Source organism: Globicephala melas, chromosome 6 (genome assembly GCF_963455315.2).
Source record: "Globicephala melas chromosome 6, mGloMel1.2, whole genome shotgun sequence".
Lineage (NCBI taxonomy): Eukaryota > Metazoa > Chordata > Mammalia > Artiodactyla > Delphinidae > Globicephala > Globicephala melas.
In genome coordinates this window covers 66,981,829-66,997,235 of record NC_083319.1, presented here as the reverse complement: position 1 = coordinate 66,997,235, position 15,407 = coordinate 66,981,829, and the positions used below count along the sequence as shown (strand labels likewise).

The 15,407-nt window shown below is 41.1% G+C and overlaps 1 protein-coding gene across 3 annotated transcripts in view; it reads right to left on the bottom strand.

Moving 5' to 3' along the window:
* The window catches only part of SH3GL2 (SH3 domain containing GRB2 like 2, endophilin A1), a 199,919-nt gene that overhangs the window by 43,232 nt on the left and 141,280 nt on the right, over nt 1–15,407 (bottom strand). For all 3 annotated transcript variants that reach the window (XM_030840604.3, XM_060300966.1, XM_060300967.1), the window contains one exon: nt 9,408–9,480. In XM_030840604.3, coding sequence (XP_030696464.1) covers nt 9,408–9,480 — 73 coding nt within the window. The remainder of the gene's footprint in view (nt 1–9,407; nt 9,481–15,407) is intronic.

The window sequence follows — 15,407 nt, the reverse complement described above, 5'->3', positions numbered from 1 at the left end:
GGGGCTGTCTTTTCTCCACTGTATATTCTTGCCTCCTTTATCAAAGATAAGGTGACCATATGTGCATGGGTTTATCTCTGGGCTTTCTATCCTGTTCCATTAATCTATATTTCTGTTTTTGTACCAGTACAATACTGTCTTGATTACTGTAGCTTTGTAGTAGAGTCTGAAGTCAGGGAGCCTGATTCCTCCAGCTCCGTTTTTCTTTCTCAAGAATGCCTTGGCTATTCGGGGTCTTTTGTGTCTCCATACAAATTGTGAAATTTTTTGTTCTAGTTCTGTGAAAAATGCCAGTGGTAGTTTGATAGGGATTGCATTGAATCTGTAGATTGCTTTGGGTAGTATAGTCATTTTCACAATGTTGATTCTTCCAATCCAAGAACATGGTATATCTCTCCATCTATTTGTATCACCTTTACTTTCTTTCATCAGTGTCTTATAGTTTTCTGTGTACAGGTCTTTTGTCTCCTTAGGTAGGTTTATTCCTAGATATTTTATTCTTTTTTTTGCAGTGGTAAATCGGAGAGTTTTCTCAATTTCACTTTCAGATTTTTCATCATTAGTGTATAGGAATGCAAGAGATTTCTGTAACTTAATTTTGTATCCTGCTACTTTACTGAATGCATTGATTAGCTCTAGTAGTTTTCTGGTAGCATCTTTAGGAATCTGTATGTGTAGTATCATGTCATCTGCAAACAGTGACAGCTTTACTTCTTCTTTTCTGATTTGGATTCCTTTTATTTCTTTTTCTTCTCTGATTGCTGTGGCTAAAACTTCCAAACTATGTTGAATAAGAGTGGTGAGAGTGGGCAACCTTGTCTTCTTGCTGATCTTAGATGAAATGGTTTCAGTTTTTCACCACTGAGGACGATGTTGGCTGTGGGTTTGTCATATATGGCCTTTATTATGTTGAGGAAATTTCCCTCTATGCCTACTTTCTGCAGGGTTTTTATCATAAATGGGTGTTGAATTTTGTCAAAAGCTTTCTCTGCATCTATTGAGATGATCATATGGTTTTTCCCCTTCAATTTGTTAATATGGTGTATCATGTTGATTGATCTTGGTACATTGAAGAATCCTTGCATTCCTGGGATAAACCCCACTTGATCATAATGTATGATCCTTTTAATGTGCTGTTGGATTCTGTTTGCTAGTATTTTGTTGAGGATTTTTGCCTCTATGTTCATCAGTGATATTGGCCTGTAGTTTTCTTTCTTTGTGACATCTTTGTCTGGTTTTGGTATCAGAGTGATGGTGGCTTTGTAGAATGAGTTTGGGAATGTTCCTCCTTCTGCTATACTTTGGAAGAGTTTGCGAAGGACAGGTGTTAGCTCTTCTCTAAATGATTGATAGAACTTGCCTGTGAAGCCATCTGGTCCTGGGCTTTTGTTTGCTGGAAGATTTCTAATCACAGTTTCAATTTCACTGCTTGTGACTGGTCTGCTTATATTTTCTATTTCTTCCTGGTTCAGTCTCGGAAGGTTGTGCTTTTCTAAGAATTTGTCCATTTTTTTTTGTGGGTGTCCATTTTATTGGCATATAGTTGCTTGTAGTAATCTCTCATGATCCTTTGTATTTCTGCAGTGTCAGCTGTAACTTCTCCTTTTTCATTTCTAATTCTATTGATTTGAGTCTTCTCCCTTTTTTTCTTGATGAGTCTGGCTAATGGTTTATCAATTTTATCTTCTCAAAGAACCAGATTTTAGTCTTATTGATCTTTGCTACTGTTTCCTTCATTTCTTTTTCATTTATTTCTCATATGATCTTTATGATTTCTTTCCTTCTGCTATCTTTGGGGTTTTTTTGTTCTTCTTTCTCTAATTGCTTTAGGTGTAAGGTTAGGTTGTTTGAGATGTTTCTTGTTTCTTAAGGTGGGCTTGTATAGCTATAAACTTCCCTCTTAGAACTGCTTTTGCTGCATCCCATAGGTTTTGGGTCATTGTGTTTTCATTGTCATTTATTTCTCGGTATTTTTTTATTTCCTCTTTGATTTCTTCAGTGATCTCTTGGTTATTAAGTAGTGTGTTGTTTAGCCTCCATGTGTTTGTATTTCTTACATATATTTTCCTGTAATTGATAGCTGGTCTCATAGCATTGTTGTCAGAAAAGATACTTGATATGATTTCAATATTCTTAAATTTACTGAGGTTTTATTTGTGACCCAAGATATGATCTATCCTGGAGAATGTTCCATGAGCACTTGAGAAGAAAGTGTATTCTGTTGTTTTTGGATGGAATGTCCTATATATATCAATTAAGTCCATCTTGTTTAATGTATCATTTAAAGCTTGTGTTTCCTTATTGATTTTTATTTTGGATGATCTGTCCATTGGTGAAAGTGGTGTATTAAAGTCCCCTGCTATGATTGTGTTACTGTCGATTTCCCCTTTTATGGCTGTTAGTATCTGCCTTATGTATTAAGGTGCTCCTATGCTGGGTGCATAAATATTTACAATTGTTATATCTTCTTCTTGGATTGATCCCTTGATCATTATGTAGTGTCCTTCTTTGTCTCTAGTAATAGTCTTTGTTTTAAAGTCTGTTTTGTCTGATATTAGAATTGTTACTCCAGCTTTCTTTTGATTTCCATTTGCATGGAATATCTTTTTCCATCCCCCTCCCTTTCAGTCTGTATGTGTCCCTAGGTCTGAAGTGGGTCTCTTATAGACAGCATTTATACGGATCTTGTTTTTGTATCCATTCAGCCAGTCTATGTCTTTTGGTTGGAGCATTTAATCCATTTACATTTAAGGTAATTATCGATATGTATGTTCCTATTACCATTTTCTTAATTGTTTTGGGATTATTATTGTAGGTCTTTTCCTTCTCTTGTGTTTCCTGCCTAGATAAGTTCCTTTAGCATTTGTTGTAAAGCTGGTTTGGTGGTTCTGAATTCTCCTAGCCTTTGCTTGTCTGTAAAGCTTTTAATGTCTCCATCAAATCTGAATGAGATCCTTGCTGGGTAGAGTAATCTTGGTTGTAGGTTTTTCTCCTTCATCACTCTAAATATGTCCTGCCACCCCCTTCTGGCTTGCAGAGTTTGTGCTGAAAGATCAGCTGTTAACCTTATGGGGATTTCCTTATGTGTTACTTGCTGTTTTTCCCTTGCTGCTTTTAATATTTGTTCTTTGTATTTGATTTTTGATAGTTCGATTAATATGTGTCTTGCGTGTTTGTCCTTGGATTTATCCTGTATGGGACTCTCTGTGCTTCCTGGACATGATTATCTATTTCCTTTCCCATATTAGGGAAGTTTTCAACTATAATCTCTTCAAATATTTTCTCAGTCCCTTTCTTATTCTCTTCTTCTTCTGGGACCCCTATAATTCGAATGTTGGTGTGTTTAATGTTGTCCCAGAGGTCTCTTACGCTGTCTTCATTTCTTTTCATTCTTTTTTCGTTATTCTGTTCTGCAGCAGTGAACTCCCCCATTCTCTCTTCCAGGTCACTTATCCGTTCTTCTGCCTCAGTTATTCTGCTATTGGTTCCTTCTAGTGTAGTTTTCATTTCAGTTATTGTATTGTTCATCTCTGTTTGTTTTTTCTTTAATTCTTCTAGGTCTTTGTTAAACATTTATTGCATCTTCTCGATCTTTGCCTCCATTCTTTTTCCGAGGTTGTGGATCATCTTCACTATCATTATTCTGAATTCTCTTTCTGGAAGGTTGCCCATCTCCTCTTCACTTAGTTGTTTTTCTGGGGTTTTATCTTGTTCCTTCATGTGGTACATAGCCCTCTGCCTTTTCACCTTGTCTATCTTTCTGTGAATGTGGTTTTTGTTCCACAGGCTGCAGGATTGTAGCTCTTCTTGCTTCTTCTCTACCTTTCTTTTTTATTTTCATTAATATAGCTACTAGAAAATTCAAAATCACACATGTGCCTTGCATCTTATTTCTATTGGACATTGCTGATTTATTTGCTGATTTATTTTCCCCCCACAAGCATCAGAATACTCATATAAGAAGACTGATTTGGGGTTTCCCTGGTGGCACAGTGGTTAAGAATCTGCCTGCCAATGCAGGGGACACGGGTTTGAGCCCTGGTCTGGGAAGATCCCACATGCCACAGAGCAACTAAGCCCGTGCACCACAACTACTGAGTCCACGCCCTAGAGCCAGTGAGCCACAACTACTGAGCCCATGTGCCACAACTACTGAAGTCCATGTGCCATGAGCCCATGCTCCACAACAAGAGAAGCCACTGCAATGAGAAGCCCGCACACCGCAACGTGAAGAGTAGTCCCTGCTCGTTGCAACCAGAGAAAGCCTGCACACAGCAAGGAAGACCCAATGCAGCCAAAAATAAATAAATAAAATTTAAAAATTCATTAAAAAAAAAGAAAACTGATTTATATCTTCTCTGATGATCTTTGCTCTTAGATACCATGAGAATAGGGGCTCATAATCAGTAGAAGTACACAGGACTTCTCACATTCAAATTGTTTCTTATCTAAGCAGCTTGGGAATCTGTACTGGTTTATGTTGTTCCTGTCAGAATCATTTCACAGTCCAAGCTGAAAGACTTTATACAGCTCTCTGTTCTATGTCCTCGAAAGCCCTGCCTTTGCAGGCCACACCTGCAGGCCTGTGACCTCACTCACCCCTCCTCACTTCATCAGTTAGCTGGAATTTCCAGAAGGAATTAGCCATGAAGGCCTCTGTACAGCTCTCCTCAGAGTACACATACTTTATGCTGTTAGACTGTGAGGTCCCAAGGGGCAGGGGCCCAATCTTGGTTCTGTATCTACCCCCACTATATATAGAATTGCATAGGTCCTTGTATAAAAGTAAATGCATTTGATAAATGTTGGTTACATGGGTAGAGCTGATGGGTTAGGGGAAAGGAAGAGTTTCTCCTTCTCTCCTTTACATTATAGCAGTTTTATCACATTAGCCACTGAGTATCAACTGTGCTCCATAATCCACTTTTTCAAATATCCAAATGTCACTGGGCTGCCTGGAACTGAGCTGGGGCCTGGGGGCATATGGGGGGATGGTGGGGAATAAGACAGGCAGAGCCCTGTCCTTACAGGGGAGGACAAACCGAAGCACACACACCATGCAATTACAGTAAGTGTGGCATGTGCCACCAGGGAAAAGCAGCTGGGATCATGAGAGGGTAATTTTTATTTTTATTTTTATTTATTTTTTTGTGGTACGCAGGCCTCTCACTGCTGTGGCCTCTCCCGTTGTGGAGCACAGGCTCCAGATGCGCAGGTTCAGCGGCCATGGCTCACGGGCCCAGCCGCTCCGCGGACCCGTGTCCTCTGCATCGGCAGGCGGACTCTCAACCACTGCGCCACCAGGGAAGTCCATGAGAGGGTCACTGACGGTGGAACCTAATGCAGTCAGGGCTTCAGGAAGGCTTCTTTCTAAATGACCTTGATGCTGGACCTGAGGAGATTGTTTGTCTGGCAAGGTAGAGAGGAAAGGGCAGGCTGACCATGTAGGGAGGGCCCTTTGAGCCTTGTTAAAAATGGTAAAACTTAATCCTAAAAGCAGTGAAAATCCATTGAAGGGTTTTGTGCAAGATGATGACATGATCAGGTCCGCCTTTTAAAATATCACTCCGGAGGTGGGCAAGAGCAGATGGGGGTGCCTACACAGAGCACAGCTACAGATTCAAGAAAAGTAATCCAACTCTCTTTGGTCATCATTTCAATAGGAATTGAGTTTCAAGACTATACAGATGTGTATGCTCCATAACCACAAGATGTGAAAGCCAGAATGCATCCTAGAGTATGAATCAAATACAAGATACTCTCAAAGTACCCTCAAAGCATTCATTTCCACAGATCCTACTGGCCTGTCCAGGTAAATTTGTTACTTTGCATAAGCCTCTATACTGACCCTGGCCAGATCTTGCTTACTCAGGACCAGAAACCAGTGATCCATATTGGTTGACCCAGTTTCTGGGGTCACAGAGAGGCTGAGTGGTCAAAGCATTTATCAAACAGCATGAGTTTGGGAATATTCTGCTCTTCTGTGCCCAAGGACTGGGAGCCTCTGGGTGTTGGCTAGAATCTTGTGTCCCCTTCTCAAGGACACTTGCATTCTGAACAAGGGTACTGGATCAGCCACCTTTCAGGAGCTCTAGCCAGTGTCTGCTCTCAGGGCAAGAAATTCATGGAGGAACTAAGTCATATCTATTATAAGCCAATTAAACACAAATTATCTAAATTCTGAAGAATGAGCATATGAAATTTTGTTTTACTCTGGACTCTTGTAGATGACACTTATTTGTATAAATATGTGCCCTGCCCACATATAACTGCTTTTCTGAAACCAACTTGTGATCGCCTGGTGACGGCCTTAATGGTTCTCCGTGGTGGCAGATGTTCATTCAATTTTTAAATAGCCAGAAAACCAATATGTTGGTAGCTAATAAGCACATTCAGGATTCTGTTAAAAATACGTCATTTCTAAAACTTCAAATCTCCCCCAATTACCTCCTCCTGCTATCTTTTTTATTAAAATAAAAATAAGGCTCAACTCCACAATTTGTTCCCTTTCTGGATTTCTGTCATATCCACTCTGAAAGTAAAGTACCCTTTGCACCTAAATGAAGAACCCATTCTTCTCAGAAGCAGGACTGTGCAATGGAAAGTTCCTGGGCTCGGGGGCATCAGACCTGGGTTCCAATCCTGGTTTCGTCCCTTCCTAGGTGTGTAACTTTGGGAAAGTTTCTTAAATTCTCTGGCCCTTGTTTTTTCCCGAGGAAAATTAGGCTAGCCTACTCTATCAGCTTTCTAGGTCTGCCATAATAAATTGCCACAGACTGTGTGGCTTAGAACAACAGAAATTTACTCTCTCACAGTTCAAGACGCTTGAAATCAAGGTGTCAGTAGGGCTGGTTCTTTCTTCTCTGGGAGAATCCTTCCTCGCCTCTTCCAGCTCTGGTGGCTCCCGGCATTCCTTGGTTTGTGGCAGCATCACTCTAATCTTGGCCTCTGTCTTCAGGTGGCCTTCTGCCCTGTGTCTCTCTGTGTTTTCTCTTCTTCTTATAAGGACACCAGTTGTTGGATTTAGGGCCCACTCTAACTCCAGAATGAGTTCATCTCAAGATCATTAACGGATTACATCTCAAAAGATGTTATTTCCAAATAAAGTTACATTCGGAGGTTCTGGGTAGCCCTGGATTTTGAGGGACATCCTACTCAACACAGCATACCTCCATACACCTGAATTACTCAGGAACACAGATGGGTCCCCACCAAAGATCTGTGTTCATGGATTTTTAGTTTCTTTGCTATACTATGAATTTTTCAACTGCGTTTTCTTTTTATAATCAGGAAAAAAACAGCTACTTTTAGAGAGAAGACAGTGTATATAACTAGCGACATAATGAAAATGCATTAGTGCTCAGTAAATACTATATTTTCCCTCTCCTTCCATACACTTAATATTAGTCCTACAACATGGAAGCAATCTAAGTGTCCATCGACAGGTGAATGGATACAAAAGATGTGGCACATACGTACAATGGAATATTAATCAGCCATAAAAAGAAACAAAATTGAGTTATTTGTAGTGAGGTGGATGGACCTAGAGTCTTTCATACAGAGTGAAGTAAGTCAGAAAGAGAAAAACAAATACTGCATGATAACACATATATATATGGAATCTAAAAAAAAAAAAATGGTTCTGATGAACCTAAGGGCAGGACAGGAATAAAGACACAGACATAGAGAATGGACTTGAGGACACAAGGAGGGGGAAGGGTAAGCTGTGACAACGTGAGAGAGTGGCATGGACATATATACACTACCAAATGTAAAACAGACAGCTAGTGGGAAGCAGCTGCGTAGCACAGGGAGTTTGTGACCACCTAGAGGGGTGGGATAGGGAGGGTGGGAGGGAGACGCAAGAGGGAAGAGATATGGGGATATATGTATTTGTATAGCTGATTCACTTTGTTATACAGCATAAACTAACACAACATTGTAAAGAAATTATACTCCAATAAAGATGTTAAAAAATATATATTAGCCCTACAACAGCAGGGCTAAGTAATCCTAGCACCATCTATGCGTAAATCCCAGGAAATGAGGGAGCACTTCAAGATTCTACTCAAAGACAAAGACAAAAACATCCTTCCCTAAACAATGACTTCTTACCGTGAGACTTGGGGTGAGCAGTTCTCTTTTCAAAACTGACCTATCACAGTTGTTTAAATACTTAGGAACAGGTGAAGATCTCTTAGATAAGAGATCCCTGAATCTCTGTGGAATACAGAGGTCATGAAGAAGGCTGCAAGCAAAAATTGGAAACTTCATTTTTGCTATTCGTTGCCTAATTTGCCAACAATTTGGTCTACTATCAGTTAAAGGCCTGGTTCCTATGGCTTATCACTTACTTCAATATTTTCCTTCCTCACATAATCCCATCTCTGATGCAGTTTTTAAAAAAACTGAGAATGTTATTCCCACAGTTTGGGCTGAGCGAAAGCTGCAACCAGCAGCAGCAGAAGGCAGTAGGGAGCTGGTCAGCACTGACTGCTTGTCTGCCTCCTCTTATCCCACGTATTTCCTTTTCTTATCTCTCACCCATTAACGCTCAGATTCCAAACACAGTGGGGCTGACACAGTGCCTGAACCATCTCCCCTAGGACCACCAAAGACACAGGAATCTCAACCTGAAACTCCCAAAGAAACTGGTCTCAAGATACGCAGTTTTCCCAATATTCATACGTTTTACTTAAATATATTCAAACTTGCTTCAAGTTTCTATACTCTGCAGTTAGGAACTGCTACTCAGGAAGAGTGCTGAGGAGGTCTAGAGTATCAGCTGCTTTGCTGTTACACCTTGTGCTCTTTGAGATCACCCCACTTCTGCCTGATTCTTTTTTCAAGGTACAGCTCCATTATCTCTATTATAACTCCCTTCTCTTAAGAGTGTAACAGGTTAGCAAGAAAAGTGCTGATCTGTGATGTGCTTGGAGAAAAATCAGAACAAAGAACAACCCTCCAAAGACTTCAGAGATGCATATGGACAGAAACCCTCTGTATTTCACAAAAACCATTCAACTTCCTACTTTTTCATACCTTTGGTGAATTACTATGCTTTATCTGAAAATTCTCCCAATTTACTTTCTTACAATCCCTTTCAAATGAGTGTTCAGTTCATAACAGCTTGCAGCTACCCTGACTTCATGTGCCACCCACGCTGTCCACACAGTGCTGTTTGTTAATTACACTACAGTCAGATAAAATATCACAGAAGCCTCCAGTTACTTCAGTGTGAACCTAAAAAGTCCTCCCTTCCCGGTCGAAATGCTCCACCTGAAGCCACTGAACTTCCAGAAGGGAGGACAGAGCAAGCAGAAGCACACCAAACCTAGCCTGTCTACCAAAGAGAAACGAAAAGTTACCTGGAGGGATACCCCTGCAAGTATAAAACGAGCCCTTACCTGGATTGGGTTGAAGGTACTCAATTGTTTTAGTCATTATTTCCATCACAGCCCTGCTGGTGACATCCACTTTCTGAAATGAGAAAATAAATATTCTAAATGATGCAAATTATTAGCTTTAGAAACGTAGTTTTTGCTTGAGCATATATACAACCACTGGTGGTACAACCGAGCACGAAATCCTGCGGTGGAAGGTGAGGGGCTCACAGAGCTGCCAGAATTACCACTGGCTTTGCATTCAGCTGTGTTCCATCAAGACTTGGAAAGCCCATTTACCCAGAAAGGAACCTACTAATTTCCTAAAATGTGTTTCAAAATATACTTCCTTATCTCCTGGTAAAATAATGTGGATATAGCTTCCTCTCACTGGAAGTTGCCTGATGTGGTCTCTGAGAATGGTTCACTCTTCACTTGACACAGAAAACCCCACAAAATCTTGCAAATCAAGAGGTTCAAATCTTCACGTTCACTTTAAGAACACCCATGAAGCTGGCCAGGCCATAGAGGGTATGCATATCCAAAAAGCCACCAAGTCTCTGAACGATGTCACTTTACAGAAGCAACGCATGCTATTCCATCATTACAGTGTTGGAGTTGGCTGGCGTATCCATCCAGGTCAAAGAGTGGGGCTGGACAGAGGGTTCATGACCCAAAAAAGAGTGAATTTTTTGCCGCACATGCTTAAAAATGTGGAGAGTAAAGTTACACTTAAGGGTTTTGATGTAGCGTCTCTGGCATCGAGCACATCCAGGGGAACAGAATCCGAGATGGGCCCTGGACTTACAGAGCTCATGGACAGGTTAACCCCTACCTGAGCCCTCTCTGCCACACTAAGATGATCCCTATTGAAAAAGAGCAAATTGTACCTAAACCTGAAGAGGAGGTTGCACAGAAGAAGATGTCCCAAAAGAAACTGAAGAAACAAAAATACATGACCCAGGAATAAATTCAGCATAAAATAAACATAAATTTTTTAAAAATGTGGAGCTATGAAACGTATTTTGCCCCAGAGGCATTTACTGGATGTCTACACAGGGCCAGGCATGGTGGCATGTTTCACTGTTCTAAAGAAAGAAACATGCCACATCGACTCTGTTTGTTCAAGTAAGAGAGGGAAAGTTTTTATTTAACTTCTGAGAACATCCCGAGTACATAAAAATCTTGAGCAAACACTTCTAATCAGTTCTTGAACTTTTGGTTAACTCTAAATTAAAATCATGGTCCTAGAGTCTATCCTTGCAAAATTCTGAATGGTCAGTATTTGCACTCAGCAGGTCACCATGTCCTCTCTCTGTTGCACCCTTTTTACCACATGAAGAGGCCGTGCAATGAGGTCCTCTCTACATTCCCCCATGAAATCCTTTCCTTATCAACACGTGTGGTCCATTCATTCACTCTGCAGGGTAAATGACTACTGAAAATTAGTGCATCCTCCTATCCAAGATGTGTACATGGAATACGTAAGTATGAATGAAGGGAATTAATTTTTGATGGTGGAATATCAGATCTCAATTAAGTTCAAGGAGACTTCGTTGTTTTCTTTAGAGTTCAAGGGCTCCTCCCTCAATTCCAATTTTTCTGTAACCTACTGCACCTACATACAAAATCAACCTTTTATGGATGGGGCAAGCCTCCTTCTCTTCCTTTTTTTTATTAATTTTTATTGGAATATGGTTGCTTTACAATGTCGTGTTAGCCTCTACTGCACAACAAAAGAATCAGCCATACACATATAGGTATCCTCTCCCTTTTGGACTTGCCTCCCACTTAGGTTACCACAGTGCATTAGGTAGAGTTCCCTGTGCTATTCAGTATGTGCCCATCAGTTGTCTATTTTATACATAGTATCAGTACTATATATGTGTCAATCCCAGTTCCCAGTTCCTCCCACCCCACCCCTTTCCCCCTTGGTATCCATATATTTGTTTTCTACGTCTGTGTAAGCCTTCTTCTCTTTCATAATCAGAAACCAAACCATAACCAGAAGATTTTATCTTTCAGCTTTGTTTTTCAATACTTAATCAGTTCCCCTTCCATGGCAGTCAGATTACTGTGTGTGTAAGGAGCTTGCTACTCCTGTGATTAATAGAGGAAACATTTTTTCTTATGAGGTCATCATGGTATAAAATTACCTTAAAAAGCATTCCTATTTATAAGAGATGCCTGCCCACATGTGAACCCTGTACCACATTCTTTTGGTTAACTTCAGTTTTCAATACATCTTAGATTTGAGTATGTGGCTAAGTAGTATTTAGTTCTGCAATGAATAGTGGTCCCCCAGAGTTTTACAGTGCAGAACTTGTGTGGCCATACACGGAGGTCCTGGAAGCATTACCAACATGCCAACCAACCACTATGCACTCAATGTAAATGAAGTCAAAGGGTATGTGCAGGAAAAAACAGGCTGAAAGTCCAGGTTACATGTGTGATAGGACAAAAACACAGATCTTCTGCTGACTATATGACAGGGCTTAAAGCATTCAATGTCAAATGTATCCAAATGTCCTATGTGGCTATGACTGGAAGCAAAGTAGTTCCAAAGGTCAAAGTTTCTAAGGGAGAGTGCCAGAGGGACTGCATTGGCCAGTGACCACTTGGTATTCTGAACTCATCTGATGTGAGGAAGCGAACCAATTTCTAACTTTCCCCCATCTCTACCCTCAGTAATAATCATGATCACCATCATCATAAACTGCTTCATATTTGTCAGAAATTGTTCCAAGGGCTTTAAATATCTTTACATACTAAATCCTCAGAAGCCTTATGAAACAGATACAGAGAGGTTAAGAAACTTGCTCAATTCCGGCTCCAGCTTGAAAGCACGAAAAGGCAACAGGGACATCTCCTGACCTGAAGAGAGACACCAAGTCAGAGCTGCAAAGCTCTCTGTACCATCTCCTAGATGGAGCTGGAGACCTGGCAGAGGCCAACCACACAGGACCAGGAGGAAAGCACCTTCCAGCTCACCTTCTGGTTTTGTTCTGAAAGTCCTGAAAGTCTACAGAAACTCATTCACGAGAACTATTCTACCCTGGGCCTCTGCAAAAGGGAGGCTGTCCCAGGCTAAGTTGTTTGACCACATGCCCTCAGTTACACTGGCTTCTCTACAGAGGCTGGGTGCTAGTAGTGTATATCTGGAGTGGTCCATGGGCAAGTCAGCAAGGAAAGCATGAAAAGTGGTTCTCATTTGCGAAATGAAACCCCCTTTCCCTTCTGGGTTCTGTAAATAGACCGCCCAAGTACTCAGGCTCTATACATAGAAGCTATCAGCTTGGCAAAAGCCAGTGGTCTTGGGGCAGGCACAGAGACGCTGGAGACAACAATATTAGAGCATTGCATTTGGTCCCCAAAGTGGGATTCAACCTTAGAAGAAGAATGAGAATAAAAACTACTCAGTGTCCCCCATGGTTTGGCCAAAGTCTCCCAGGGAAGAGCCCATACAACCCCAGATCTTGTGCCCACTGAGGCAGATTCCTTCAACACTTTCAGGTACCTGATCTAGATATCAATCTAGAGAAATTTCTAGCTAAACCCTTTTGATCAGAGCATAAAATAACCTTCACTTGCAATCCACCTCTGAAAACAACTTTATCCAATATAATAATTTGCGGAATGCATTTCAGGACATACACCAAACAGGCAAGAGCTACTAGCAAATTCATTTACTAGGATCTTACTCCTGATTTTACACTTGACAGACTTAATAAACATAACAGAACAAGGCCAGTAGAGCATCCAGTCCAAAGCCTTGATTTTTTAAATATGCCAGTCTGAACCTGGAGAAGGGAAATGAATTCTCTGAGGCCACACAACCCAAGCAGCTATCATGGGAAGAAATATAGTTCCAAAGGTCATGGATCAGACACGGTTTCCAAGGAAGAATGCTGGAGGAACCGGATCGCCCGATGACATCAGCCAGTAGGAGGCTGACCAACGTCCAACTTCTCTCCATCTCTGTCCTCTTTTTGTCCAGAACTCTTTTTGCTAAACAAAACTATACTGTGTCAGCCATGGACAAGGTGAGGCCATCACCCGGTGAGAACCTTAAACGCTCCTTGTCAGGCTCTTGCTAGGAACACTATTTATACACCACAACTGTCAATGTCCAACCATAAACCCTCTTATTAACAGGCCTAGTATAACTACCATGAACTAAGAAGATTTCCACTTAAATAATTTATTATAACTGGCAAGAGCTTACTCCCGTTTGAGAACAGCACAGCTTAATTCTGAACTTATGACATTGTACCTAATGATTTCCTTAATGCCCAAATTTTCCTACTGCTTGAAAACAAGTTTTGATGTGTCCCAAACGGCAACTTCCATTTTTGTGAGCACCTGAGCCTCTGTTTCTTCAACCACCCTTGTCTGGATTGGGGCACGGAGTCATTAGGGAAGGCTGTTTAGTGGAGGTGAAGCTAACTATATAAGATACAGGCATGTTTGCAGGAAATAAAAACTTATCTGTACGAAATAAGTTCTGGGTTTTTTTCCTCAAAGTAAAAGAATACGCACATATTCCTCTGGTCTTTTTACTTCAATTTTCTCATTAGCAAGATTTTAGCAACTCAATACATTAGCAGGTTCTTCCTCCACTATCCAGTCTTGTAATTTACAACTATGAGTAGGGAGAGAAACGGCTCTCTCAACCCGCTTTACTCACTATAACATTTCCCTTCTTCATGCTAAGTCAAGGGTTGGCAAACCATGGCCGGTGGGCCAAATCTGGGCCACTGCCTGTTGTTAGATTTTTTCCTTTTTTAAAAAAAATATTTATTTATTTTTGGCTGCGCTGGGTCTTCGTTGCTGCGCAGGTTTTCTCTAGTTGCCGCGAGCGGGGCTACTCTTTGTGGCAGTGGCTTCTCTTGTTGTGCAGCACGGGCTCTAGGTGCAAGGCTTCAGTAGTTGCAGCACCTGGGCTCAATAGTTGTGGCTCACGGGCTCTAGAGCACAGGCTCAGTAGTTGTGGCGCACGGGCTTAGTTGCTGCGCCACATGTGGGATCTTCCTGGACCAGGGCTCGAACCCGTGTCCCCTGCATTGGCAGGCGGATTCTTAACCACTGTGCTACCAGGGAAGCCCCCGTTGTTAGATTTTTAAATAGCTGGAACAATTCAAAAGAAGAAAACTATTTTGTTGCACATAATAACTATACAAAATGCAAATTTCAGTGTCCTTGGGTAAATTCTATTGGAACACAGCCATGCTCCTTCATTCAAATACCACTGATGCTTGCTTTTGCTCTTCAATAGCAGAGGTGAGGAGCTGCAACACAGACCACAGACGCCCTCTGGCCCACAAAGCCTAATATATTTACAGAAAAAGTTTGCTGCTCCCTGTGCTAAGGTTCTACTTTCATAAAGGCACGCCACGCTGAATCTACGGATGCCCGTCATTTCACCAGCTGTCTCGGTCTTTAGAGACAAGATACAAGAGAACTGAAAGGCACCAGATTGACTAGAATGGGGCTATTGTTTTGAGGCATCTGAACATTACCCTTCCCCACTGGAAAAGGAGCAGTCACTGTTTCCTGAACACAGGAGGCAGCACAGGTGAAAAACACAGCATTCTTTGTGGACTAACAAAAGGACTGAAAGATATGACTTCACAACATCAGACACTGCATTATACCTGATGCTGTCACAGGTACACAGTAGCAGAGTTTAAGAAAAATAAAACGGACATCTTAAAATGGAGCACAGTTTGTGGGTTTAGTGATCAATACTAAACAGATGAATTAAGCACCCACTTAAATATAGGCTAACTTACAGTGGTTACGCAAAAGAGATGTTAAAATGTCATATGAAACACGAAAATCTTTCAAATTCTTAATTTTTCTGTCACTGAAATTAAGAAAATGTACCTATTAAGAATGAATGCACACCCACTTAAAGGACAGGAGCTAAAGGAGAACACCTAACTAAACAAATCACAGAGACACGATGAAAACAGTATCCTGGGAAAGTCTGTCTGGCAGTGAGATACAGGCTGGTCCAATAAG